This window comes from Ailuropoda melanoleuca, chromosome 4 (genome assembly GCF_002007445.2).
Source record: "Ailuropoda melanoleuca isolate Jingjing chromosome 4, ASM200744v2, whole genome shotgun sequence".
In the NCBI taxonomy this organism is placed as follows: Eukaryota; Metazoa; Chordata; class Mammalia; order Carnivora; family Ursidae; genus Ailuropoda; species Ailuropoda melanoleuca.
Genome location: NC_048221.1, coordinates 35,246,713 through 35,271,040, shown reverse-complemented (window position 1 = coordinate 35,271,040; position 24,328 = coordinate 35,246,713). Strand labels below are relative to the sequence as shown.

At 35.3% G+C, this 24,328-nt stretch overlaps 2 protein-coding genes across 4 annotated transcripts in view; both read left to right on the top strand.

Annotated features, from left to right (window-relative positions):
• Positions 1-19,378, top strand: part of TMF1 (TATA element modulatory factor 1) — a 39,203-nt gene extending 19,825 nt beyond the window's left edge. Inside the window, exons 6-17 of one of the 2 annotated variants that reach the window (XM_002924401.4) lie at positions 3,366-3,508; positions 3,967-4,133; positions 4,422-4,578; positions 7,125-7,217; positions 8,167-8,323; positions 11,486-11,678; positions 12,443-12,512; positions 12,742-12,834; positions 13,701-13,802; positions 14,091-14,243; positions 15,387-15,512; positions 16,489-19,378. In XM_002924401.4, coding sequence (XP_002924447.1) covers positions 3,366-3,508; positions 3,967-4,133; positions 4,422-4,578; positions 7,125-7,217; positions 8,167-8,323; positions 11,486-11,678; positions 12,443-12,512; positions 12,742-12,834; positions 13,701-13,802; positions 14,091-14,243; positions 15,387-15,512; positions 16,489-16,632 — 1,598 coding nt within the window. In that variant the 3' untranslated portion in view covers positions 16,633-19,378. The remainder of the gene's footprint in view (positions 1-3,365; positions 3,509-3,966; positions 4,134-4,421; positions 4,579-7,124; positions 7,218-8,166; positions 8,324-11,485; positions 11,679-12,442; positions 12,513-12,741; positions 12,835-13,700; positions 13,803-14,090; positions 14,244-15,386; positions 15,513-16,488) is intronic. The other variant, XM_019805040.2, reaches the window with a different exon arrangement.
• Positions 19,379-24,064: 4,686 nt separating this feature from the next.
• The window catches only part of EOGT (EGF domain specific O-linked N-acetylglucosamine transferase), a 34,313-nt gene continuing 34,049 nt past the window's right edge, over positions 24,065-24,328 (top strand). The window contains exon 1 of one of the 2 annotated variants that reach the window (XM_034658629.1): positions 24,065-24,306. The gene's annotated coding sequence lies outside the window, so the exon portion shown is untranslated. The remainder of the gene's footprint in view (positions 24,307-24,328) is intronic. The other variant, XM_034658628.1, reaches the window with a different exon arrangement.

Genomic DNA, 24,328 nt, shown 5'->3' with positions numbered 1-24,328 from the left:
ACAGGCCTAACCCACTGACAAGGAAGGAGTTGACCAAGATTAGAGCAGAAATCAATGAATTAGAGACCAGAACCACAGTAGAGCAGATCAACAGGACTAGAAGCTGGTTCTTTGAGAGAATCCATAAAATTGATAGACCACTGGCAAAACTTGTCCAAAAACAAAGAGAAAGGACTGAGATTATTAAAATTATGACTGAAAAGGGAGAGGTCACGACCAGCACCATTGAAATTGCAAGGATTATTAGAAACTTTTATCAACAGCTATATGCCAAAAAACTAAACAATCTGGAAGAGATGGAGGCCTTCCTGGAAACCTATAAACTACCAAGACTGAAACAGGAAGAAATAGATTTCTTAAATAGGCCAATTAACTATGAAGAAATTGAGTCAGTGATAAACAACCTTCCAAATAATAAAACTCCAGGCCCAGACGGTTTTCCTGGGGAATTCTACCAAACATTCAAAGAAGAAATAATACCTATTCTCCTAAAGCTATTTCAAAAAATAGAAACAGAAGGAAAGCTACCAAACTCATTCTATGAGGCTAATATTACCTTGATCCCCAAACCAGGCAAAGACCCCCTCAAAAAGGAGAATTACAGACCGATTTCTCTAATGAATATGGATGCCAAAATCCTCAACAAGATCCTTGCTAATAGAATCCAACAGTACATTAAAAGGATTATCCATCATGACCAAGTGGGATTCATACCTGGGATGCAAGCATGGTTCAACACTCGCAAATCAATCAATGTGATACATCATATCAACAAGAAAAGACTCAAGAACCATATGATCCTCTCAATTGATGCAGAAAAAGCATTTGACAAAATACAGCATCCTTTCCTGATTAAAACCCTTCAGAGTGTAGGAATAGAGGGTACATTTCTCAATCTCATAAAAGCCATCTATGAAAAGCCTACTGCAAGCATTATTCTCAATGGGGAAAAGCTGGAAGCCTTTCCCTTAAGATCAGGAACACGACAAGGATGCCCACTCTCGCCACTATTATTCAACATAGTACTAGAAGTCCTTGCAACAGCAATCAGAAGACAAAAAGGGATCAAAGGTATCCAAATCGGCAAAGAAGAAGTCAAACTGTCTCTCTTTGCAGATGACATGATACTCTATATGGAAAACCCAAAGGAATCCACTCCCAAACTATTAGAAGTTATAGAACAATTCAGTAAGGTGGCAGGATACAAAATCAATGCCCAGAAATCAGTTGCATTTCTATACACGAATAACGAGACTGAAGAAAGAGAAATTAGGGAATCCATCCCATTTACAATAACACCAAAAACCATGCGTTACCTTGGAATTAACTTAACCAGAGACGTAAAGGACCTATATGCTAGAAACTATAGATCACTTTTGAAAGATATTGAGGAAGACATAAAAAGATGGAAAAATATTCCATGCTCATGGATTGGAAGAATTAACATAGTTAAAATGTCCATACTACCCAGAGCAATCTACACTTTCAATGCTATCCCGATCAAAATACCGAGGACATTTTTCAAAGAACTGGAACAAATAGTCCTTAAATTTGTATGGAACCAGAAAAGGCCCCGAATCTCCAAGGAACTGTTGAAAAGGAAAAACAAAGCTGGGGGCATCACAATGCCGGATTTCGAGCTGTACTACAAAGCTGTGATCACAAAGACAGCATGGTACTGGCACAAAAACAGACACATCGACCAATGGAACAGAATAGAGAACCCAGAAATGGACCCTCGGCTCTTTGGGCAACTAATCTTTGATAAAGCAGGAAAAAACATCCGGTGGAAAAAAGACAGTCTCTTCAATAAATGGTGCTGGGAAAATTGGACAGCTACATGCAAAAGAATGAAACTTGACCACTCTCTCACACCATACACAAAAATAAACTCCAAATGGATGAAAGACCTCAATGTGAGACAGGAATCCATCAAAATTCTAGAGGAGAACATAGGCAACAACTTCTATGACATCGGCCAGAGCAACCTTTTTCACGACACATCTCCAAAGGCAAGAGAAATAAAAGATAAAATGAACTTATGGGACTTTATCAGGATAAAGAGCTTCTGCACAGCCAAGGAAACAGTCAAAAAAACTAAGAGACAGCCCACGGAATGGGAGAATATATTTGCAAAGGACACCACAGATAAAGGACTGGTATCCAAGATCTACAAAGAACTTCTCAAACTCAATACACGAGAAACAAATAAACAAATCATAAAATGGGCAGAAGATATGAACAGACACTTTTCCAATGAAGACATACAAATGGCTAACAGACACATGAAAAAATGTTCAAAATCATTAGCCATCAGGGAAATTCAAATCAAAACCACACTGAGATACCACCTTACGCCAGTTAGAATGGCAAAGATAGACAAGGCAAGAAACAACAATTGTTGGAGAGGATGTGGAGAAAGGGGATCCCTCCTACATTGTTGGTGGGAATGCAAGTTGGTACAGCCACTCTGGAAAACAGTGTGGAGGTCCCTTAAAAAGTTAAAAATTGAACTACCCTATGACCCAGCCATTGCACTACTGGGTGTTTACCCCAAAGATACAGACGTAGTAAAGAGAAGGGCCATATGCACCCCAATGTTCATAGCTGCATTGTCCACAATAGCCAAATCATGGAAGGAGCCGAGATGCCCTTCAACAGATGACTGGATTAAGAAGCTGTGGTCCATATATACAATGGAATATTACTCAGCTATCAGAAAGAACGAATTCTCAACATTTGCTGCAACATGGACGGCACTGGAGGAGATAATGCTAAGTGAAATAAGTCAAGCAGAGAAAGACAATTATCATATGATTTCTCTCATCTATGGAACATAAGAACTAGGATGATCGGTAGGGGAAGAAAGGGATAAAGAAAAGGGGGGTAATCAGAAGGGGGAATGAAACATGAGAGACTATGGACTATGAGAAACAAATTGAAGACTTCAGAGGGGAGGGGGGTGGGGGAATGGGATAGACTGGTGATGGGTAGTAAGGAGGGCACGTATTGCATGGTGCACTGGGTGTTATACGCAACTAACGAAGCATCGAACTTTACATCGGAATCCGGGGATGTACTGTATGGTGATTAACATAATATAATAAAAAAATCATTAAAAAAATAAAAAAAAAAAATAAATGTCCAGAACTCATACCCGTTTAAAGAAAGTTCAGGCTTTCTAATATGGTAACTTTTTAATCCACTTTAATTGTTCATTTTTTATTAAAAATATTTGTATTTCAGTATTGATGTGTCAATATCAATAAAATATACCTTTATTTAAAAAAAAAACACAACATTCTATCTAGATTCTTAAGGAATCATTGTTTGAATTTATTTATTTATTTATTTTCCATTGCCAGGAGAAAAACTTTCAAAACAGCAGCTGCATAATTCTAACATTATTAAGAAACTAAGAGCTAAAGACAAAGAAAATGAAAATACTATTGCAAAGCTGAACAAAAAAGTTAAAGACCTTGAAGAAGATTTGCAACACTTAAAACAGGTGAATGTTAACCATTCTCTAAGTATATATATATTATTACTTCCTGTATGAACAAGGGGCCATGGTTTACAAGACATTTAGTATAATCTATCGGGGTGGGAATTATCATGTGGGAAAAATTTATCAAGCAATTAATAAATGAGTGTTAAGGGGCGCCTGGGTGGCACAGCGGATAAGCGTCTGCCTTCGGCTCAGGGCGTGATCCTGGCATTATGGGATCGAGTCCCACATCAGGTTCCTACACTATGAGCCTGCTTCTTCCTCTCCCATTCCCCCTACTTGTGTTCCCTCTCTCACTGGCTGTCTCTGTCTCTGTCAAATAAATAAATAAAATCTTAAAAAAAAAAATAAATGAGTGTTAAGATTTTTCTTCATTATTGTAACATTTAAGATTCCTGGAATACAATTATTTACCATGGTGTTACTGAAAAATACTTTTGTCTGTTTTTATAACATAGGTCCTTGATGGCAAGGAAGAAGTTGAGAAACAACATAGAGAAAACATTAAAAAACTAAATTCTGTGGTGGAACGCCAAGAGAAGGATCTTGGCCGACTTCAGGTAGACATGGATGAACTCGAAGAAAAGAACCGAAGTATTCAGGCTGCTCTGGATAGTGCATACAAGTAAGAAAATTAACAAATATGTAACCCATTTAAAATTATCAGATCAGGTTATGAAAAAATACTTTTTCTGTTATCTAATCACTAACAATATTTATAAATTTAGCTATATATGAACTTGTAACTGGTCACACAGCAAGTTCAAAAGAGAGTTGTTACCATAGTCAGTGTTTATTATGTGGTGAACTTTCCCTCATTGAGTAAGTCTTAGGAAAGTCTACATGCAAACTTTACTAACTTGGCTGTGTAACTAACTATTTTAAATAGAAATTATCAATCTAATTTTTTAAGAGAACTTACTGATCTCCACAAAGCCAATGCTGCAAAGGATAGTGAAGCACAGGAAGCTGCTCTACGTCGTGAAATAAAAGCTAAAGAAGAACTTTCTGCAGCACTAGAGAAGGCCCAAGAAGAAGCCCGTCAACAGCAAGAAACATTAGCAATTCAAGTAAGCAATAGATAATGAGTTACATTAGTCTTTAAAAACTTTGTGCTTTTGCAAATTGAAGAATACATTAGTTATTTGAATCAAACTTTATGTAGTGGTACATGTGTTAAATTTCCTTTCTAATCTTATTGGACACTTCTCTAAGAGTACTTGATTGTGCCAATCTTAATTTTGTGTTTTTTGAATTGTAGTTAAAGTGATGCTTACATTGTACTAGTGTTGCTTATTTTTTGTGACTTTCAGACTTATTTAAGAACATTATGAAAGGAAAGACCATGTTACTGCACATATGCAGATAAATACTAAGCATTGCTAATAATTTTAGGAATATCCATATAAGTCCTGAGCTTATTCATAACATCTGTGGGGGTCCATGTAGTTCAGATAGAAGAGGAAAACTGAAATTTGTCAGGCTCTTTCTTATAAAATCATCAGTTGATAGATATTTGGGTTATTTTCACTTTTTCATTATTATGATTAATGCTGCTATAAACATTCATTTGCAAGTTTTTGTGTGAACATTTATTTTAAGTTCTTCTAGACATACACTCTCAGATCAGTTTGGTAACCCTATATATAACTTTTTGAGGACCTGCCAAACTTTCCCATAGCAACTGCACCATTTTACATTCCCATCAGCAATATATGACAGTCTACATCTTGCCAGTATTTGTTTGTTATTGTCCTTTTTTTTTTTTCTCATATTAGCCCTTTTAGTGGGTGTGAAATGGTATCTGATTGCGGCGTCCTTGTTTACATTTCCTTAATGACTAATGATGTTGAGCATCTTTTTATGTGCTTACTGGCCACATGTATCTTTTTTTTTTTTTTTAAGATTTGTTTGAGGGGGTGCAGAGGGAGAGGGGGAGAGGGAATCTCCAGCAGACTCCCTCGCTGAGTGAGGAGCCCAGTGTGGGGCTTAACCCCATAACTCTGAGATCATGACCTGAGCAGAAATCAAGAGTTGGACACAACCGACTGAGCCACCCAGGTGCCCCTGGCCATATATATCTTATTGCAACTTCTTTGGAGAAATGTATTCAAATACTCAAATCCTTAGTCCGTTTTTAAATTGGGCTTTTAAAAATTGTTTAATTGTGAGAGTTCTTTATTCTGCTCATTAGGTCCTCATCAGATTTAGGATTTGCAAATATTTTTTCCCATTTTATTTATTTATTTGACAGAGATAGAGACAGCCAGCGAGAGAGGGAACACAAGCAGGGGGAGTGGGAGAGGAAGAAGCAGGCTCACAGCAGAGGAGCCTGACGTGGGGGCTCGATCCCATAACGCCGGGATCACGCCCTGAGCCGAAGGCAGACGCTTAACCGCTGTGCCACCCAGGCGCCCCGTCTTTCATTTTCTTGATAATGTCCTTTGATGTACAAGTTTTTAAATTCTGATGAAGTCCAGCTTACTTATTTTTTCTTTTGTTGCCTATGCTTTGGGCGTCATATGCTTAATCCAAGGTTTTGCAGGTTTTCACCTGTTTCCTTCTAAGAATTTTATAGTCTTAGCTCTCATATTTAGGTTTTTTGCACATGGATATCCAGCTGTCCAGTACCATTTGTGGAAAGGCTATTCTTTCCTCATTGACCCCAGTGCAGTTTTGATTTAATTTTACACAAATGTGTAAAACATTTATATGATTCCTAAGTGAGAGCTATATAACAATATATTTAGACAGCAGTTGCTTCCAACTTAGCTCCTCCCCATCCCCTTTCTTTGCCTATAAGTAACCATTTTATCAGTGTTTGGTTTATTTTTTCGGTGTTTCTATTTGTAAATGCAAGAAAATATATAAATCTATACAGTTACTTATATACCTCCGCACATATATACACAGTACATTAATACCCATATTTATTTGGATTTCCCTCATTGTTCTTACATAACATATAATTTAATATTTATACCATCTTACAGCTTACTTTCTTTAAATATTCTGGTGATCATTCATTCCATAATAGAACTTAGAGCTTTTTATAGAATTTCTTTTTACAGTTTTGTAATACTTCACTGCTACTATTTATACCATTATTATATGGTTATTATACCACTATTAATTCAGTTATTTTTTACTGATGGATATTTGGGTTGTTTCCAGTATTTTGTTACTGTAAATCACACCATGTCCATGTACCCCTTGTGTTCCTGACCAGTGGGTTGGATAAAATCTTAATATTTTAAATTAAAAGTATGCTAGAATAATAATAAAAATTGAGGGAGTGGGAGACAGTGAGCCTATGGGGCTACCATTTATAAATCATCACCTTTTAGGGGCACGTGGGTGGCTTGGTGGCTTAAGCATCTGACTCTTGGCTTTAGCTAAGGTCATGATCTCATGGTCGTGGGATTGAGCCCCACATCGGGCTTTGCACTCTGTGTGGAGTCTCCTTGGGATTCTCTCTCCTTCTGCCTCTGCCCCTCATTGGATAGTGTAAGTGTTATACATAAACAGTAAGTCAGCACAACACAGTATGTAGTTAGGAAATTATAAGTAATGTTTTGATATTGTTTGAGATAGTGTATTGGTTCTTCTCATACAGGTTGGAGACCTTAGGCTGGCACTGCAACGTGCAGAACAAGCAGCTGCCAGAAAAGAGGATTATTTACGCCATGAGATCAGTGAACTCCAGCAGGTACTGTCATAGTTTTGCTAAACACAAATCTAAGGTATGTTTTCCTGGAAATAAAAAAAATCATGGTGGAGATAATGTTCATGGAAGTGAGAGGATTACTACCATACTTTATCATTTGCTGTATTTTTGTGGCTTATATGAATAAAACCAGAGTGGACACCTTAAAAGTAAACATGAAAAGTCTTAATTTTGTTTTATAGAAAATAATTTTATAATGATAGATTTATTTTGTGTTAGTATTATTTTTTGATTTGTTATAGCTAGTTTATTAGTATCAGTCTTTGATTTCTGTGGGGCAGATAATCAGTGCCAGTTTTTATACCACTACTCTATTAATTTTCAGTCAGTAAACATGCATGGGAAAGGGAGAGAAAATGCAACTCAGGTTGATCTTTCTGTTTTTGTAAATACTTAGAAATATTTGGATGATGAGGCAACTGCTAGGAGGTTTGGATGATAGTCTTTTTTACCTTACGGTAATCAAAAGCTATCTTTATATTAGAAAAGCTTTGTAAAGAAGCACTTATTTATTTATTTATTTATTTATTTATTTATTTTTTTTTTTAAAGATTTTATTATTTATTCGACAGAGATAGAGACAGCCAGCGAGAGAGGGAACACAAGCAGGGGGAGAGGGAGAGGAAGAAGCAGGCTCATACCAGAGGAGCCTGACGTGGGGCTCGATCCCATAACGCCGGGATCACGCCCTGAGCCGAAGGCAGACGCTTAACCGCTGTGCCACCCAGGCGCCCCAAGAAGCACTTATTTAGATACTGTTATGCATTCTAACTCTAACTTAAGGATTGAATAATTAGAAAATAATGTAATTAAAAAACAAATAATTTTATCTTGGTGAAATAATATTTTCCAGAAATCTTTCATAAAGTTTGTTTGCTAGTAGAGTTTTCATTGCTGTTGGTGGTAATGACTTAAGAATTTCATGATTCAGAGACTCCAGGAAGCAGAGAATCGAAACCAAGAGCTGAGTCAAAGTGTTTCATCAACAACAAGACCGTTGCTTCGACAGATAGAAAATTTGCAAGCAACTCTAGGGTCCCAGACATCATCGTGGGAGAAGTTAGAGAAGAATCTTTCTGATAGACTTGGTAACTGCTTTAGTTCTTAAGCTCAGTGCAGAAGCCCTTTCCTCTTGTTTATAGAATTAGAATAATGGTATGAAATTGAAATTCACTTGATTTGATAGTTATACATTATGTCTAACTCGTAGCGTTTTACCTCTTCTCCTTTTTTACTTTTATTTTCTAATATCCTAATTGAGTCTTTCAGACCATTTGTTTTCCCTTACACCGTGTGTCAGATACTGTCCCATATACTTCCATGTCTTCCTTTCATATTTACAGACCACTGTACTCATTTTTTTTCCATATCTTTTGCTACATCTGACCTCTTTCTAGCTTGTCTGCAATAATGTAAGAGGTCGAGATCAGGTATGATTCTAGTCCTTGTCAGAATTCCAGGAGCAGAGATGGGTCTACGGAGGATCCCAATCAAACTCTACTAACCAGATTCTTGTGGAGTCTTTAGAGTCTTCTGTATAGAAATGCCTCAGGTTGCCCTTATGTGGTGTTATTAAGAAAATAATTATTCCAAGATGTTTATGCAAGCACAGATAAGATACAAATAGCATATGTATATATGTGTGTATATATATACACACACAAATACACACACACATATATACATACACACATATATAAGATATCCCAGAAGATGGCTAATTGATTAAAAATTCATGTGTCCTTTCTATACCTAAAACTATTGCAATTTGAGAGACACCGTGGTACAGTGATAAAAGCAGGCCCGAATGGATGTCCCTGTAAATCATGAGGGGTAGACTAGATTAGAGGTTTTCAAACAGTGTGCAGTGGATCCCTTAGATGTCTTAGGACTAGCTGTCATGGTGAGAGGGCAGGTCTATAATTAAGGTGCTTGGTATATCCCTTCAGGCTGCTTTAATGAAAGTAGTGCCTCCTTTTCGATGTTTTTTAATTTTTCAGTTCCATGTGAGATTATGTCTGGAAAACGATTCATCTGCTTAAAAAATCACTGAGATAGATGAACCTTTTTATATTGTTTAATTTATAGGTATAAATTTTAGGTCTATCATTTGTTATTAAGACCCATTTGCTGTGAAAATGAGACATCTGAAAATGATACCTTCTGAAATGAATATCTTTTTAGCAGTAAATGAAAAGTAGAAGCTGTTATTCTTGTGGTTTTTACATCCTCTTAGGGATATGTGGTATTGTGCTGGACTATAAGCAAAGCCATGGGGCACACATACCAAATAATGCTTTTAATAGTAGCACAAATACATTACATAACAATATAAAGTGAAAAATAGAGATAGTATTAGGTCTACGTTGATGGGGAAAAATAAATCTCAGAGTTTTATCCACTAATCTTTTTTTAACTGAAATTTTTTATTGAGATAATTGTAGGTTTACATGCAGTTATGAGAAATAATACAGGTGGTCCCTTTCATGCTTTACCCAATATCCCCAAATGTTAACACTGAAAAATTGTAGTGTAATATCACAACCAGGGTATTGACACTGATACAATGTACTAGTTTTATTCAGATTTCCCCAGTTTTACTGGTACTTATTTGTGTGTGTGTGTCTGTCTGTATTAAGTTCTGCACAGTTTTATCATTTGTGTAGGTTCATGTACCCACTCAAGATGTTGAACAGTTTCAACACCACAAAGATCCTTCATGTTGTCCTTTTAGAACCTTACTTTGTCAACCTTGTGGCCCTGCATTTGTGTTCCAAATCTTGGCAACCACTAATCTGTCCTCCATCTAAAATTATGGAATTGCAAAATGTTATATAAATAGAATCATATACTGGGTGACGATTTGGGATTTGCTTTTTCTTTTGCAGCATAATTCCCTAGAGGTTCATCTAAGTTATTGTGTGTATCAGTGATTTAGTCTTGTTGCTGAGTGTGTTTCCATGGTATGTGCTTACCACGTTTTCTTTAACCATCTACCTGATGAATGATACCTGTTTCTAGATTTTTTTTCCATACAGATAAAGCCGTTGTGAACATTCTTGTCCAGGTTTTAGTGTGAACATGTTTTCATTTCTCTGGCTGAATGCCTAAGTGTGCAGTTGCTGGGTTGTGTGGGTAGTTGTATGCTTAGTTCTTTAGGAAAACGCCAAATTGTTTTTCCAGAGTCGCTATAGGTATGACAGTATACCTTGCCAGCATTTTGTGTGGTGTCTGTTTTTTCTTCTAGTCAAACAGACAGGCATGTAGTGATATCTTACTGTGATTTTCATTTGTATTTCCCTAATGACCAATGTTGCACATCATTTCATGTGCTTATTTTCTGTTTGTACATCCTCTTCAGTGAAATACCTTTTCACGTCTTTTTTTTTTTTTTTTTTTTTTAAGATTTTATTTATTTATTTGAGAGAACGAGAGAACAGCATCAGGGAGGAGGGGCAGAGGGAGGGAAGAAGCAGGCTCCCTTGCTGAGTCAGGAGGCTGACACAGGGCTTGATCTCAGGACTCCGAGATCACGACCTGAGCCGAAGGCAGACACTTAACCAACTGAGCCACCCAGGCAACCCACCTTTTCATGTCTTTCACCCATTTTCTAATTGGATTCTCTTTATTTTCATTGGTGAGTTTTCATTGGTGAGAAATTCTTCTTTATATATTCTAGACCCTGGATAATGTGAATTGCATTTTTTCCCTCCAGGTCTGTAGCTTGTCTTTTTATCCTGTTCACAAAAGCAATAAGTCCAATTTATCAGTTTTTCTTTTTCTTTTTATGGCTCTGCTTATCAGACCAAGTACTCTTTGCCTGTCCCTAGATCCTGAAGATTTCTCCTATGTCCTTCGTTTTTTTCCTATAAGTTTTATAGTTTTTTGTTTTGCATTTAAGTTTATGATCTATTTTGAGTTAAATTTCATATACGCTGTAAATTTAGTTTGATTTTTTTTTTTTGGTCTGTAGATATCCAGTTGCTCCAGCAGCATTTGTTGATCCATTACTCTTTTAATATGTGCCTCCATGTTCAAATTAAAATATTTTAGGAAGAAAATAATAAAGCGGATAGAAGTTAAGATTTTTTTTTTTTTGCCTATGTAGGCAGTCCTGCCTTAGGCAATAAGCAGTTACAGATTTCAGTGTGACTACTTGAATCATTAACCATTTGAAGTCAGAATATACTTGATATCTTAGCCTTTTGGGAGTAAGTATATGTGATTTTTCTTTTTTATCCTACTATCAGGTGAATCCCAGACTTTGTTGGCAGCAGCAGTTGAAAGAGAACGTGCAGCTACAGAAGAACTCCTTGCCAACAAAATTCAGCTGTCCTCCATGGAGTCACAGAATTCTCTCTTAAGACAGGAAAACAGTAGATTTCAGGCCCAGTTAGAATCAGAGAAAAATAAGCTAAGAAAACTTGAGGATGAAAATAATAGGTGAGCATGTTTCTTGAGTGTTATTCTTGGTAGTTTTGAGACATCTTAAAGCACTTTAAAAAAAGATGTTACAGTGTTTAAAGTCAGAGTCATTGGTAATAGGATATTATAGTAGGATGGTTTTGGAATTCATTGAACTTTACACAGGCTCGTGAAATTGTGTGGCATGTTCTGTATTTGCATTTTCCAGGGAAAGGATCCATTACTTTAATCAGGTTTTTTAAAGGAATCTGTAACTACAAAATAGTTTGGAGACCACTCATTGGAGTTATTTTTAGATTTTACAGGGGTCTTAGCAGTGTTCCAGTCTTTCTAAATAAATGTCTGGGTTCTTTGGAACTACAGGCTATAAAATCCATCTATCTGAAATTATATTAAGGCTGTGATTAGTGTGATTTTGCTTCCTGAGTTCTTCCTTAGAAATTTTAGTTTAAAAATAAATGGCCAAGTAAAAATGATTTATGAAGTGAAATACCTGTATCTCTACAAATATATTCATAGGACTCCCTAATAAGCTTTTGCAGAATCTGAACCTATTCCAGAATGGTGGTATTCAAATTCTTTTTATAAAGTCTCTTTTTAAATTAAAGCCTAGCTCAGAGCAGCAGTGTAATAAAATGCACAAAAGTAGTAGCTCGGCTTCTGAGTATAAACCCCCTGTCATCTGGAAAATACATTTGGAATATCAAGCTGACAGTAGAAATGTCTATTAAAGAGTTAATAAAGTCGTGAGTTATCAGTAGCACGTACTATCATCTTTGTAGGTACCAGGTTGAATTAGAAAACCTAAGAGATGAATATGCAAGAACACTTGAAGAGACAAGGAAAGAAAAGGTATTTATTTACCAGTGTTCACTTGCCTCTTTGGGCTTCCACTAGAGAATGTTGGGGATGGTAGCCAACTAATGAGATGCCATGGTGAAGTGGGCAATCTGACTACTTTCGAGTGTTGGTCTTTAGTAGTAGAACAAATAGGAATATATACTTTATGTTCCTGACTTTGGAATGGACTTAGAAGGATAATTTAATACAAAAGTTATCTAACTGTACCTCTCTCCATTAGACACTACTGAATAGTCAGTTAGAAATGGAGAAAATGAAAGTTGAACAAGAAAGGAAGAAAGCCGTTTTCACCCAAGAAGCAATAAAAGAAAAGGTATTCACCTTGGGTTTTGTTTTGTTTTTGGTGTAACCAATTAGTAGCTGTTGTGATTAAGCATTGTTTGTAATTTTAGCTATACCTTGTAAATATCATCGTATGTCTAAAATCAATAGAGTGATGAGTTCTAGTATCATAATCAGTATCCTATTAGAATGGGTCCAAAGCAATTTGAGTTTATCCGAAGAGATCTGTAATTTCTAGGATTTGAATGATAGAATCTGTTGCCCATTTTTAAATGAATTTTGTGGTCTTTCACAGAAACTAATGCACTTCATTGGGCCTCTAGGCACTTTGGGAATAAAACTGGTTTATTCACTTTATTTCTGGTTAAGGAAGGTAATTTTTCTAAAGTGAGTTTTCTGTATTTGAAGGATTGGAGTATACCTGGCAGTTAGCATGTTATAGTAAAACTGCCTGTATATACATGGAAATTACCTTTTAAATTTATTTGGAATTTTAAAAATACGTATTAAAAATAAAATGAATAAGCCAGAAACTTGATGGTTTATAAAACTCATTAGTAATCTTATTCTAAAGAATTAGGTTTAATTGGTGATATGTTATATAATATATAATAATATGAGGAAGTTAGTTCATATACTTGTTGGAACAAAAACATTCTCATTCCATTAAAAATAATTATATTGTTAATATAAATGGGTCCTGAGATGATTTGGCCAAGTCTGTCTACAATTTTAAATTACTATTGTGCCTTTAATAAGACTTCAGAAATCCTATCTGTAACATTTCATGAGGAAATCAAAATGAGTCTTTGTTGTCATTTGTCCTAGAAAAGTTTCTTTTTTTATTTACCATTTTAGTCTTTAATGTGACCTGAATGTTTTTTTTAACTCCTTAAGGAACGGAAGCCATTTTCTGTTTCTAGCACTCCCACCATGTCACGTTCGAGTTCAATAAGTGGAGTTGATATGGCAGGGCTACAAACATCTTTTCTGTCTCAGGTGATATTTTATTTCTTACATGTGCCTAGTTGTTAAACTCAATGATGATAAAGGAAATATGCAGGTAGCGTTTTGGCTGTCAGCTATGACCTTGCCATTCCATAGGCAATTCATCTGTATATTCATGAAGGAGTGCTAATTGCCCTGAGGAAGCAGAGGTGATTTTCTGCCTTTGAGAAAGTCACAGACATTTTAAAGCAAGAATTAGCAGAACCATTTTGTTTGACCCTTAACCATGGAACTCAGTTTATAATAACTGAATAACTGTATATGGTTTGTTTAATATAGGATGAGTCTCATGATCACTCATTTGGACCAATGTCTGTATCAGCAAATGGAAATAATCTTTATGATGCTGTGAGAATGGGAGCAGGATCCAGCATTATTGAAAATCTACAGTCTCAGTTAAAGCTAAGGGAAGGAGAGATTACTCATTTACAGGTATTGGAAAAATGAAATGTGCTACAGAAGTAAATGAAATTTTGGGCCCAGTAAGTAGCACCCTACATCTCCATCTCACTTCTGAGCAAATTGAGAAATAAAGTGAAATAATGGCATGTGAAGTTAAAATATATCTCATATATTAATGATAAAGACTAGTTGGAGAAAATAGCCAAAGATGAGAGACAGATGAGCCTGCTAACTGACTGCCAGAATTAGGGTGACTTATCTACCCTATCACAGCGAATGTGGGGCTGGAGTGGGCCTCCCTATGTGTTGTGGCCTGCCAGCTAAGACTTGCAAGCATCTAGGAGCAGAGAACTGGCAGGCATCTTTTCCCAAACATTAAAAAAAGGGACGTTGCTAATCTGAATAGTCATTTTATTATTCTCAGATTTACCATTTAGATAAGTCACTCCCCCTTGTGAGGAAGGAATGAAGGAGATAAGAGAGATTAGAACTAGAACATCCTGCACGTGAAAGGAAGCAGCGTGAGTAGGGAGAGAGCACCCTCCCATCTTTTACCTTATTTTTTAAAAACTGAATGTGGTAAGATGTTAAAACATTTTACCTATTTTCATTGTTGCACTTGATATGCTCAGAGGTAAATCTTCCTTTTATTCTCATTATATGATTTTAGTTAGTTGAAATATTACTCTAAAAGAACAAGCCTTTGACTTGGAAAATAAGATCAGAATAATCTTCATACGTGTTTCATGTAGCCCAGGGTGCTGTACTTGAGGGCCCGTATTAACTTCTTGGGTAGTAATCATAGATTCTATCAATACGACCAGCAGAGGTGGGGCTGTGTTAAAGTATGTTTTTATTTCTCTGAATTTCTGTAGTAATTTAGAATGACTGAAATATATGCTCTTTCTCTAGAGAAAAATATACGGCTGGGTATTTCAAACAGATGATTGGATTTTCTTTAGTTCTTTTTCTTTCATAGTAAGCCCTGTAAACGGTAACCTCTGAAGAGAGCAGAAACTCTTGTTTTTGCCACCATTTCCTTAAGAAAGAGTTAGCTCATGGCTATATGCTGACATACTATTTCTCCAAAAATAATATTGCATATATTTATATTAGTAGAAGTATTAATTAGATATATTTTTATTTAAATTACTTTCTGGTAATACTTCTTAGCTAGAAATTGGCAACCTAGAAAAAACACGTGCAATAATGGCTGAAGAGCTAGTTAAATTAACAAATCAAAATGATGACCTCGAAGAGAAAGTGAAGGAAATACCCAAACTTCGAACTCAGCTAAGAGTAAGTATTCTTCTTTTAAGGATGAATCCAAGGGGGCACCTGGGTGGCTTAGTTGGTTGGGCGGCTGACTCTTGATTTCAGCTCAGGTCATGATCTCAGGGTCACAGGATCGAGCCCTTTGTCGGGCTCCACGTCGGGCTCCACGTCAGGCTCCACACTCAGCAGGGAGTCTGTTTCAGGATTCTCTCTCCCTCTTCCCCTGCTCACTCACATGCACACTCTCTCTCTCTCAAATGAATAACTTCTTTAAAAAAAGAGGATGAGTCCAAGATATTTTTATCCAGTTACATTAAATTTCATATTGTTAGTTTACATAAAATGCGTAAGTTTTAATGATTTCTTTGAAAACGGTATTAATATTTCAGTAAAGAAGTTTCAGGAATTTTCTTCTTGTCATATTACACAAAGTATTTTTCATAATCATGTGTCATCCCCAAAATAGGAAAATAATTGGATTTTATTTGACCAAGGCTCATTTATAATACTGCTTCTTTACATGGTCTTATTAGCATTTTGTTCATTGATGTTCTATGTATCATCACAATTTGTGTATTTGGTGTTAGGAGTCACTGTTAAGCCATATATGAGAATGTATTTTCTTTCAACTTTTTTTATGGGGTAAATGCCAGGTAATACTTAAACCACAATGAACCAGAGAGATTAAAATTTGATCACATGTGTTTTAATGAATGGGGAAAAAAGACAGATTAAGCTTTATATAGGGAGAATTGTAGATTAGTGGGGAGATATAATAAAATTGATAGCCATCTGGCTTGCGTTTTTTCTTTTTGTTGTTTTATAATTCCTTTATTGCAATTTTTTCCATCAGATTGGAATATCATTTTAATTTTTATAAGGGATGACTAGGTACTTTTATTTAGATTGTAATGTGTTTACTCTTGACTCATTTATAATATAAATATATTAAAGATGTTTTATACAGTTATTTTAAAAATTATGAACACATGTTTTGTAGGATTTGGATCAAAGATACAACACTATTCTGCAGATGTATGGAGAAAAAGCAGAAGAGGCAGAAGAACTTCGATTAGATCTTGAAGATGTAAAAAATATGTACAAGACTCAAATAGATGAACTTTTAAGACAAAGGCTTAGTTAACTTCTGAAAATTACATTCCTGTCAAACTGAATGTAAACATTTAATAGCTAAATGGAGACTTCCAATAAATTCTTTTATAGAATTAGAAAGTGGAATTTTCTGTAGAGTTCAAAAACTGAAAAAGATTGTTTTATAGTACATAGTAATATTTGCAGTTAAATTATTTTGTGCAATATTTGAACTTTATTTTTGAAACTATTCTTTAAAGATTTATTTTTTAAAGCATCAGTCATTTTTTGTTTTTGTTTTTGTTTTGGTCTTGAATAGCACAGAGATTACTTTTCCTCATATCAATATGGTTGGGAAGGAGAGTAGGGTTCATATGTTGTATTGTAAATATATAATTAATTGTATCTGTAATTTATATGTGTTTGTATATATTAAGGACATTTAAAGAATGATATTAACATATTGAAACTTTGAAATCTTTCACATTTCAACATATCTAATTACTACTTCATGAAAATGGACATTAAGTGTTCTAGTAAAAAAAATTATTAAACCTGCAGTTACTAAATTTTGAACTAATTTTTTTTCTTTTAAAGTAGAAGTCACACTGACACTGTCTGAAATTTAAAGGGCAAATGATTTAAGCTTTAAAATTTATGCTCTTAGAATTTCTTTCACCCAGATTCTGCAGTTAAGTTTGTACAAATTTTGGTACCTCTCTGGTGAAAGCTGTAGCTATTCAGTTAGTTATATAGGCATGATTGGATAGTGGAAAAATTTTACTTAAAATGATTTTGTGATGACATCAGTGACATTTGATTTTGAAGAGTATGGTTTTACTACCCTATAAAATTAATCAAAAGTGAAAATAATACGATGATTTTCTCTTAAAAAATAATTGTTCACATTTTGTAAAGCCTTATTTTGGCACATTAAAAATCAATGTTTGATATTATGGTATATTCATAAATTATCGGAGTTAATTTAAATTTGGCATTCTGCAGTTCTGTATAATTTATTTTTTATTTTTTCTCAAAACTTTACACACGAAAATAGTGTGGAATAGCTTTAAAAAACAGCTATGCTTTCTTCCAAGTGTTATTTTGTTTAAAAGTTAACCAGGCCGTGTTTTGGATTTGTGAAATATTTTGATACATTTTATTACTGAAAGTCATTTAGCTGACTTTACTTGCAAATAAAAATTCCCATATAATTTTTAGTTGAATTTTAAACACTAGAACTTTGGAGTATAACTACAAGCAAGCCATGTTGAAGAATTTGGAATGCTTTTCAGGGCAATTCAAGTGACCTCATTTTTGTTCTTTTTTATTCCAGACAGTATCTGTTCATTGGATCTCTGATTTGTAGCACTAATATATATTCTTTCAGTGTGAGCCAAATTCATAAAATTAATTTTCTATATTTTAGTGGTAAAAAACAGTGTAATAGCTTTTTGTCAGCTTGAACTTTTTTGGGGGGGGATTTTTTTTTTTTTAATATTCAGGGGCTGACAAGGAATGACAAGACTAATAGCAATAAGAAATGTACAAAATTAGAAAATATAGGAAACTTAGGTTGCAAAATTGTTGAGCGTTTGAAACTAGAAGTTCAGGAACTATGAAATTATTCTTTTAAACTCTCCATTAGCAAGAGAATAAAACCTTCAGTTGTGGAGAAAAGATTGAAATAAAACTCATACCTTTCAATTTCATAATATTAAACATTCTCTTTTCTTAATTTTTATTAACATTAATAAAATCAGTTCAATTAAAAATTTTAAAGTGTCTTCAGTTTATTTAACTTAAAAATGATAAGCAGTTATTTAGGGCTCTGGCTATATATTATTACCATATGTTCTTTATCCAGAAATTAATAATGGATATTCTCATAGATTTTATTGTACACTTGGATCTCTCAATACATTTATAAGTTGAGAAGGTCTAGTGAATAAGTTTCTTGAAAAACTCCACTAAGTGGCAGAATACCTGTTGAAATATTGATTGCTATATTTTACTGTTGGTCATTAAAACTTCTCTATCCATATTTTATAAAATAATGTTTATGTTTTAATGGTTAAGAGAATAGTTTGCAGTCAGATGTTTCTCTTGAAAAGAAAATAGATAACTAAAAATCATAACAATTTTAGAAATATAAAAAAAGAGTAAAAGAGGTGTGAGCCTTGTTAATATATAGACAAGTGAGCACAGACAGTAGGTGTTTTTCCAACTCTTGGGAAGCTAGATTGAGACTACCAATGTTTCTTTTCCTTTGACTCTTTGTTGAGAAGTTTCAGTTGTATACTGTTTAGCATATGGGAATGTATTGAATGTGTCTATATTGTGATTTAAGGTATTCTAAATACAGATAATTTCTGACCTAGGGAAACATGAGTTTCTGTAGTTAAGCAAGTGAAAATTTTTTTTCTCATGATTCCTCAATTGGCATTTGATTTCTGAGTTGAAAATTTTATTCAGATGCTTATTAAAAGTATATGATTTGTAGTATTTAGAAAAAAGCCACAAGGGAAAAGAGAAAATGACTATAAATATCTTTATCTTTTTTTTCTATTTCCTGGTGTGTATATACATTTTCTTCTAGTGTATCATAATTTTTTATTTCCCTTTAAAATTCTAATCTTCCCTATTCCATTCAGTTTTACTATAACTTTAATTTCATATTTTGTAAAGGGCTAAAAGTATGATTTCAACTACAGATTGATAAAATATTTCTAAGTGAAAGAGAATGTAAATAAGCATGGATCTGATTTGAATAAAGATTTTAAAATAGTGTTAATGTATTTCAGTGTTACCATAATTTAGACTGGCTGGTACCAATGAATGAAGGTAGTATTGTTTTATGAAGGTAATAAGACTTATATAACTTTGGAATTCATGTTTTAAAATGAGGATAAGGGGCACCTGTGTGGCTCAGTTGTTGGGCGTCTGCCTTCGGCTCGGGCCGTGATCCCGGCGTTATGGGGTCGAGCCCCACAACAGGCTCCTCCACTGGAAGCCTGCTTCTTCCTCTCCCACTCCCCTTGCTTGTGTTCCCTCTCTCGCTGGCTGTCTCTGTCAAATAAATAAATAAAATTTAAAAAAAAAAATAATACAATGAGGATAAGCCCAAATTTTCTATGAGTTACATTATGAAGAGTATTAATAGTATTAGGCATAGTTTTTCTAAAAGAAGACATGTTTTTGGAAAACTATTCTGAGAATTTACTTATTGCAACTAAATTACTGTAAGGATGATTTGTGTGTTTTAAAAATCTTAAACACTATCAGGATACTCTTCTAAAAGTCATAACAGTTCTGTATTCAAATAATAACAATAGATAAAATAAGTTGTCCTCTATTCATAAGTTATTCTGAGTTCATATTGCTTTTAATATTGAACTCTGCAACTTTGATCCTTAAAAGTTCTTGTAAACTTTGCCTTTATACATAGCCATTTTACCTTTAGCAAATCAAGATCCTTTAATAAGATAGAATGGAAATTGTTTCTTTCTTCTTAATACTAAATGGTTCTCAAAACAAAAAACCCAAAATACTTTAGTAGTCCACAATTGTGGTACAGAGAATTTGCTGTTAGTGCTATCCAGAAATTATTCTTCATTTTGCCCTGTTCCTAAGTAAGGAAAATGTAATTTTAGAATCTTCAAATAATACTAAGCAAGGGGTAATAAGAGCTATTGCTGTTTGCTTAATATTAAACTCTCTTGTTGCTTTTATAGGTAGTGGTGGACAGATAGAGGTGTTCCTTTCAGGTTTACACAATGCCATATCCATTTGTCTCTTAAAATTACAACCTTAATTTTTAAAAATACATATTGTTCAAAAATCTGTAGTCATGTTGATTATAGGAAACACAGTGCTTGCTTTGTTACTATGGGAAGAATTCACTTAAATAGGATCATAATCCCTTATCCACTCTTCTGAAGTCTAAAAAGCTCTGAAAGCTGACAGGTGATGTTTTTATTAGTTTGCTGCCGAATCTGCCTTGGTGGTAAAACCTGGGGCTAGTTAGAGGCTTTATCTCACTCAGTGTGAGTATTCATACATTTTGCTGCAGAAATATCCTGTGACCCAGGGCACATTGAAGGTGTTAAGTAGTAAACTATGCGCATACCCTATTGTATACAAAAAAATTCAGGAACACATATGGTCCCAAGGATTTTGGAAAAGGGATTGTATACCTGCACTCTTATCTTCAAATCAGCTTTTTAAAATGAATGGTTTAGTTGCTTAAGGTCATACGGTAAGTGGCAAAGATGGGATTCTAATTTGTGCAGTTTGGCTCCAGAGAACATGCTCTGAACCATTAACGATGCAGTGCTGTCTCTCTTACTCCTTTTCTGTGAAAACATAAATGTATAGATCAACTGTGGGATAAGGTCAACTTTTGTCAAAATTTATTCGCTTAAAACTTCAGAACCGTTGAATTACATTTTAAGCATTTGGATATACCAGATAACCAATAAGCTATATTCTGATAGTTCAGCATTTTGCTAACACTGTGAGCTCTCCAAATGTCAATATATGTGCAACAAGCTTAAAACACATTGTAGATTGTAATGCACTGTAAAAATGATTATATAACATTTCAAACTTGTACAAGAGAGAGAACAGATTATGAATCCCCATATACTCATTAACATAAACTCTAGCAGTGTTCAACAGTTCATGGCCCATTTTGTTTCATTTCTAGCTCACTTGTGCTTCATCTCAGTCTGCACTGTTTTGGAGAAAATTGCAGACATAAGACTTGATTATTATATTTAAGTATGGAATGTTTTTTATAAAAAGTACCTCATCAACTATTTGGTTACTTGCATCATGATTCATATAGGAAAGATGGGATAAATATGCTTGAATCATTTTCTTCGTTTACCAGTTTTCACATTGTGTGTGTGGGGGGGTTGTTGTTGGTTTCTTTCTTTTTTTTTTTTTTTTTTTCTTACCAGTTTTCACATTAAGAGTTGATTCCCTTTTGCCATCAGAGATGAACAATGAGGTTTTGGCTTGTGCATTTGGTTGATTGGTTGGGTCTTTTTGAATATAAGATTTAAGTATATGTGTGCTTCAATCCATTACAGTTACCTTTATTGATGCTTTAAATTATCCTATCTTTGGCCAGAGAAAGCCTTCTCAGATTGGTTCCTGAGTCCTTTAGATATGGCCCTCATAATCTTTGATTGCTTCCTCCCTCCTCATGAAAGAATTTTCAGCTTCTGCTTGTATATTACCTGCCCCATATTTAAGATGATCCATTTTTCTATGGAACACATGTTCCTTTTAATGGGAAATGTTTGCAGATCATAGTCTGGGCTCAACAGGAGCTTCTTGCTATAGGGTTGGTTGTTTCTAGGCCTTTTCAATGGATAATGGAAGAGATCCATTTTTAACACTAAAATGTTAATTTATATTATTACCTCCAAATGCATAACTTTGGTTTTTTATATAACTTCATCAGGCTAACATCTATACCACATGTCAGAAAATTCAGCTTCAACGATGCCATCTTATTTACTCCTATTTGATGTATCCCAACCAATATACCCACTAACAGTTTGGTTCCTGAAAACAGTTTGTGATTTTTTAAATTCTTTTAGTCCTGAGTCCACCAGGATGTGTTAATTATTATGTTTCAAAGTCACTTGGGATAGTTCCTTCGTTGTGGTATATGCCACAACTGGATAGCATTTAAATTTAGTTTCATTTTACTTTCAATTTTTAAGGATTACTTTTTAAAAATTTTGTCTTATAACGTGCAGTATTTGCATGATTCTAAAGCCACTTCTGTATAATGTACATCCAGAGAAGTTACCTTCTTTGTCCCCTATACCCATAATTCCTTCCTTCTCCCTACAGGCAATCATTTTAAATGTTATTCTATTTGTAAAATAACATATATATCCCCTTCCTAGATGAATAATAGGATATTACACATCCTTTGCCCACTCAATAATAAACCCTGCAGTGTATAGAGAGATTCCTCAGTTCTTTTTTTTACACCTGCGTAGTTCTACATTGTGTGGATATACCGCAGTTTATTCAGTCAACCTCCTAGTAATGGACGTGTGAGTTTATTTTAATGTCAGTTTGAAGAAACTTTAAATTTTAAGAATGGTATTTTGGGTGGAAATTCTATGTTGCAAATGGCTGCTGCAATATGTTAGAACTGGATCTGATGTTCTTAAAGTTCTGTCATGTTTCCTCTGAGCCTGAATGACCGCAACTTAATATTTAGCCATTTAACATAGGACCACGTGTATGTCACACCAATTTAACTGGTTTCTTGTCCTTGCAATGAGACTAACCTCTTTTAAGAAACTTTTCTCATGTATTAGGTCTAAAATACATAAATACAAATATAAATATAAATACATATCACCGCTCAGTGACAAAAATTTATTTTAAATGACTGCAATTAATTTTGAATCAACTAACAGGAAAACTACATTTCCTGTACATGACAAAAATAGGATGGTGACAAGCTGAGAAAGCACTTTTAAAATTACTGCACTTATTTGTATGGGGTGGGCAAAATATGACATAATAGAGCAGTAGTTAGTTCCCATAGATGCAGTCTTTTACATGAAGGGTAAATGAGTTAATACTGTAAAGTGCTTTAGAATTACGTCTGGGACATGTCAAATACCATATGTGTCTTTGCAGTCTTGTTGTTTGAAAAAATAAATCCAGATAACATTCCTTATTTAGCAGATTACTAATGGAATTTGTAACACTTCTCTTAACAGCATCTTTAAAAAAAATTTAAAAGGCATTTAAGCCTTCGGAAACAAACTGTTATTTCTTTATGATCATATTAATAGTGGTGACTTTATGTTTCTGAGCATAAGTTTATTTTGATGGTATCAACCTTCCTTTAATCAGTTCAAGTTGAATCCGTAATGATCAACCCTACTATGCTCTATTGTAGATAGCATATACTAGAACCAAGGGTGTCAAGATTGAAGACAGCGTGGGAGACGGGCGTTCAAATAACTATGATTATAATCAATATAATTATAAAGGAATTAAAATAATTATAAAATAATACAACGATAAAACGTAAACTACGCAGAGCAGCATTTGAGCTTGTCGAGTTTTCGGGTAAGTACGGAGAGGGCAAGTATATGCTGTATAATGTGCTAGGACTCAGAGAAGCCCCACCACCGGCAAGTGCTGCCGACTACGTTCGCACCCCACACTGGAAAGTTAGGGCGGCAACTTCTCTGATCAAGAAAACGGTAACCTTCCGTGTCAGTGCGACGCAATCAGAATGGAGATGAGAAGCAGAGGCAGGTATCCTAGTGTTCTCTAAGCGCCTTAGCTCCTTCCCCCCAGGGGGGGCCAGTCCAGCCGGGTGACCCCGCTTCCGTCGCCGGCTCTGCTCAGGCGGCCGGCTCAGACGCTCCCGCACTGCCCTCGGCTGGGGAGCGCAACCTGGAGCGGACGGAGCCCCCGCCCCTCCCTGCCGCCCTGCGTCCTGCCACGCGCGCCGAGCCCCGGCGCCTGCCCCTGCCCTGGGCCGCCCCTCTGCGGGGTTCCGGCCCGCCTCCCGGCGCAGGCCGCCTCGGAGTGCCGGCGGCTCCCTCGCCCCCTGGCCCGGCTCCCGCGCCCGAGGTTTCCGGTGAGCCGCAGCAGCCGGTTATGACGACTCCGAGCTCTGGAGCGGCAGCTGTCTCCTCCTCCTCCGCAGCCCTGGCTCCCCCAGCTCCAGGTGGGACTCGCTCGGCGATCCG